General features: G+C 34.0%; 1 protein-coding gene across 1 annotated transcript; it reads left to right on the top strand.

Annotated features, from left to right (window-relative positions):
• Positions 1 to 1,152: 1,152 nt before the first annotated feature.
• On the top strand, positions 1,153 to 3,217 carry LOC107733264 (mamu class II histocompatibility antigen, DR alpha chain-like). The gene is made up of 4 exons (XM_016544836.1): positions 1,153 to 1,256; positions 1,654 to 1,899; positions 2,056 to 2,334; positions 2,586 to 3,217. Exons 1-4 carry the CDS (start codon positions 1,199 to 1,201, stop codon positions 2,705 to 2,707), a joined length of 705 nt encoding a protein of 234 aa, XP_016400322.1. The 5' UTR covers positions 1,153 to 1,198; the 3' UTR covers positions 2,708 to 3,217.
• Positions 3,218 to 5,183: the final 1,966 nt, after the last annotated feature.

Below are 5,183 nucleotides of genomic sequence, written 5' to 3'. Positions count from 1 at the left end.
GGATAGACTTACTGTGTTTTTAATGGAGTCCACTGTAAAAAGCTGTATAAAGCTCCTAGATCATTTATCATTTTCAACAGCTCAAGTTGTCTGGAGTTTTTTGTCTACTGAAATTTAATTTTTTTTTGCAGTGTTTCATCAGCAGTAAAAATCTACAAACACATTCATTACCAGTACAACGCACTGAAGAAATGTCAAAAATCTAAATCAAAGATGGTGCTTTTGTGAATAAGGTCTGTGGCAGCTTTACATAATTTCAGGTTTTCCTAGAGGCTTACAGTGTTGTCCAATGGTTTTGCTGAAAAATATTGGTTTTGTGGTAGCTAAGGTACAAGAAAACTTTCTTAAAACTAAAATCACAAAAGCGAAACTTGCAGTAAATGTAAAATTGTTATACTTTTACTTGCTGTGATTTATGGTGATTACATTAAAATGATGTTGCAGATTGAACATGTGTAGAGGTTCCTAAAAAAAAAACGATTGTAGTTAGAGTTGATGTTAGCTCATTTATCTATTCTCCAAACATCTTGTCCTATGTACAGTCAAGGAGATGCTGGAGCCTATCCCAGCATCTCAGACAGATGGCCAGTTCATAACATACTCATTCACACACCTACAGGCAATATTGAGTCTCCAATTCACCTGTCCTGTAAGTCATTGTATCGTGGGGGAAACCAGAGCACCCAGAGAAAACCCACAGAGAACATGCAAACTCAATGCAGATTAGTATTGTTTCAAACAAATCCTGGACATTTTTAGGTCTTATTTATTTTGAGGTCTCATCTCTCTTCTCACACACACAAGTATGCACACGTCAGGTTCTTTACAATGTTTTTGTACTCAAAAGTAATCCATGATTACTGCATACTGTTTGTGTAAAATGTACATTTGCATGTATACTATCAAGCAAATTACAAAACAATACAAAACAAAATAAATACAACTATATATTGAAAAGTCATACATATAAAGTAAACTATGTGTGGTAGCTGGTTGTTCATAAATTGAACAAACTTGTGTAAATGTGAAAATGGAAAAAAAAAGTTTTGCCAAGATACAAGAATATCAGACTGTGGGATGATTTTGATTGGTTGAGGATTATGAGGCTGCTACATGAGCCATGAGGCGGAGTAAAGACCTGCTATCATCAAACAAAAAAGAGTTTGTGTAGTGTTTGTCCCATTTAGCTCTGAGAAAGATGGAGCTCTATGTATTTTTGTTCATGCTTGCTGCACTTGTTTCTTCTGAGAACAAAGGTAAGTCAGTGGATTATCACTAATCATTTGTTAAAAGACACCATTTTCATAATCTTAAACTATATTCAAGGAATTCTGATATGTAACATACGTCCTGAAAGGTTAAATCATTGCCATGAAAATATTTGTTTTGTATTAATATTTGATTTTTTAAAATAATATCATAATATTCTGTAATCAGACAAGGCTGAGATAGAAAAATCTCATTTCAAAAATTGTGAGCAGTTTATGCTTCTGTAATTTTAATTAATAAAAATTGAGCAATTATTGTCAAAAATCATGCAAAATCAATGGTATAAATACATCATATTCAAACTATATTTAAATTTCTCATGTAGTTTGTCTAGACTGATAATGTACTGTTATATTGAGCTAATAATTTTTTTTTCTGTTTTAGTTGTGCATGAAGATTTCAATTTAATGGGATGCTCTGATACAGAGAAAGAATATATGTTTGGATTGGATGGAGAGGAATTGTACCATGCAGACTTCATTAAAGAAGTAGCAGTAGCTACTCTACCTGACTTTTCAGATCCCATCGGCTATCCTGGATTTTATGAGCAAGGCTTAACTAATATGCAAGTTTGCAAAGCAAACTTAGCCGTAGCTATCAAAGCTTATAAAAATCCACAAGAGAAAATGGGTAGGATATGCATTTTAATTATATTTATTCAATTGTGTGTAACAACTGTAACAATTTGGTTTAAACAAATGGTTTAATTCTAAATTTGGTTTAAACAAATTGTATCTCAAATGCTTGAAATAATAACAGCATCCATGTCTTTGCCTGTGTTATCAGACAAACCTCAGACTTCCATCTATGCTGAGGAGGATGTGCAGCTGAATGTTGAAAACACCCTCATCTGTCATGTGAGTGGATTCTTTCCTCCACCTGTCAGAGTCTCATGGACTAAAAACAATGAGGCTTTAAAAGAAGACAGTCTAAGTCAGTATCGCACAAATGATGACGGCACTTACAACATCTTCTCCAGTCTGCCGTTCACACCTGATGAGGGAGACATTTACAGCTGCACTGTGAACCACGTAGCTCTCGATCAACCTCAGACCAAAACATGGGGTGAGTGTGTGGTTTTATAGAATCACTTATAGACTTACAGATTTCTTTTATTTATTTTTCCCAATTGTTTTCTTTAAATAATAAATACAAATATGTATATATTCAAATAAAATTGATTATTGATGTGAAAGATAAGAGTAGCAGCCTAAAATATACATACGAAACACTTTACATTGTGGAGATATAACATTAATAAAGTCTACATTATTAAAAATGCATAAACAAAATGTCTGTATCTGTGTGTATCTTAGAAGTGGACGTTGCTGTGCCTGGTGTTGGTCCAGCTGTGTTTTGTGGAGTGGGTCTGTCTCTGGGGCTGCTGGGAGTCGCTGCTGGAACTTTCTTCCTGATTAAAGGAAACAACTGCAACTGACATCCCAGATATGGAAGCAAACTTTGAAAAGAAATTGTATATAGTGTGTAACAGGTCCTGCAAATACAGCCAGTTTCATTTGGCTCCAATTAAATTTAAAACAGTAATTCTGAGCATCATTTTGTCACTCATCACATGAGGTGACAGGAAACATCTTAGATGTTATATAGAAATAGATTCATAGACACTTCAATTTCAATATAATCTTTAACAACATTAATATTGCCTGATATTTCTAATAATGCACCAATGAGGCAACATCTTTGTTTGAAATGTAACACCATATACACTTACATACAGATGTCTAAAAGGCTTTAAATGATAGATGATCTTTTTGCTAATACATCACATTTTCAGCTCATCCAGAGTGATTTTGGACTTTTCATTTGAATAATTTTATCTGTTAGTTACTCTCTGGTTGAGCTCTTATTGTCTTCCTCATTGCTGGATCAATTCAAGTCTTTTTCAACAAATGTTATGGCATCCTTAAAAATTGTGGTACTGTGTGCTTGAAAATAAGGTAGAAATTGTTTTCACATTTTGAAATTTCCTGTCATTTTAATCAATTTGAAGTCAATTTTACAAGTACTACTTGTACGTTTTCTGAAATACACTCCAAATAAAGATTCTCTATTTTGATTTCACTTGTGATTTTATATTGTGTTGTCATCTATATAACTGTTCTAAAGACTTTTCCCCTTAAAAGCCTATTAGATGGGGCTGTCCATAAAACAGCAGACAGATGGCTATATGTGTTGGAAGACAGAGGAACAGACGAGAATAGAATAGACCAGAGGATCAAAAACAACATGATATTTTAGAATGACCTACAGAAATATTGGTGCCAATATCTAGATGTATGCTTTTGGCAGCCGCTTTTATCAAAAGTTGACATATTGCATTCAAGGAACAAATATTATCAGTTCTTGCTTTCCCTGCGAATCAAACCCTTGACTCTGTCATTGTTGGCACCATGCTCTTCTGTTTGAGCTACTGGAAGGCTAAGTTTCTCTTGAAATTGTTGAAATAGTGTATAAAATAGTGATGATAATAGTGATAATAAAGTAAGTTAACTAGTTAACTAAGGTTTGGGCCAGGCCTCAACTAATCACCTAAATTCCCAAAAATGTACTTATATTAGGCCGCTCCTTACAGAACTGTTTGTCTCGTTTTCCCGAACCCACCCTTCACCTCCCTCTCATCCATTCAACCATCCTTCCCATCCCTTCTTCTCTTCCCTTCCAGATTGCATCAGGGGGTCTTAATTGCTTGGCCTACATATAACAGAGATGATACCCACACCCTGAGTCTCTCCGGGCCACTAACACTAGACGCCCAGATCAAACTGACTATCATCCTATTTCCCCTTCATCCTCTCACTATTAATCCCTAACATACTATTCAATATATGAATTCTTCAACATTCATGGTTTTGGCATGGCCTTTATTTGTGAATAAGACATTAATAAAATAATAAAGAAAAATAACCAATGGTTTCACTAACAGTTTGAAGAGGTGCTGTGCAGTTTTGTTTTTCCAATTGATTTTATACCTTTCTCCAAACTGTTCAATGCTCTCTAAACAACACATTCAGCTAAAAACGTAAACAGATATAGTAAGATTTTATTCATTTCAATCACATTCCAAATTACATAGAGATCCCCCACATGATTGTAAAGTGCTTTGGGTGTACAACAATACACAATAAAACGCTATATAAATGCTTAATTCATTCATTCATTCATTCATACATACATACATACATACATCAGTTTCTCAAAACACTGCACAGAAATATCTCTAGTTTTAACCAACCAAAAAAAAAAAAAAAGAATAAATTATTGGTTTCTCCTAACCAATCCTCCTTTCTCCTAAATCACGTTTCTCCTAACACAACAAACCATTCTTTGTATTTGTCATATTCGTAATTGCGCATTAAATTGAAATCTGTTGTGTTAGAAATACACACAGCACAGGAAAGAAATGCACTAAACTGTTAACACAGCAATTCAAATTTTAGTTAAGTTTAGGGAGGTCAACTGTAAATTCCCAATGCAAGCAAACATTAATGGAAAGTGGAGAAAGAAGAAGAATGAGAAGGGGAAGAAATGGAGGGAAGAGTGAAAGGTGGTAAAGTCAGCAGAGGTGGAAAAAGCAGAAGAAGAGGTGAGAAGAAGAGTGAAGGTGGTAGAAAGAGAAGAAATATGTAGGACTGAAGAGTACTGACACAGAAATCTAGAGTATTGAAATATACAGAAAATTTTTTTTTTTAAATGTCCCAAACGTCAAAAGAGAACACTTGGTGTACAGTATAAAACACTATATTCACATAACTCCTCAGTGAAAAACTTTGTGACATACATGAATTTTCATCATTGTATTTGTGCATCTGTAGCTGTCATTAAGCAGTGAAATGCAATTTTTCAGCAAAATTAAGAGTCTGTTTTATTGCCTCAACTTAAAAAAAAAAAAAAAA

Source organism: Sinocyclocheilus rhinocerous, unplaced genomic scaffold, assembly GCF_001515625.1.
Source record: "Sinocyclocheilus rhinocerous isolate Xijiao unplaced genomic scaffold, SAMN03320098_v1.1 scaffold13238, whole genome shotgun sequence".
NCBI classification, from domain to species: domain Eukaryota; kingdom Metazoa; phylum Chordata; class Actinopteri; order Cypriniformes; family Cyprinidae; genus Sinocyclocheilus; species Sinocyclocheilus rhinocerous.
This window is presented reverse-complemented; position numbering and strand designations above follow the sequence as displayed.

Bases quoted from the DNA above. Each gene is read 5' to 3' on its own strand.
- LOC107733264 (XM_016544836.1), top strand. From the start codon at position 1,199: ATGGAGCTCTATGTATTTTTGTTCATGCTTGCTGCACTTGTTTCTTCT. The intron at 1,257-1,653 runs GTAAGTCAGTGG...TTTCTGTTTTAG, and splicing joins TGTTTCTTCTGAGAACAAAG to TTGTGCATGAAGATTTCAAT. The intron at 1,900-2,055 runs GTAGGATATGCA...CTGTGTTATCAG, and splicing joins AAATCCACAAGAGAAAATGG to ACAAACCTCAGACTTCCATC.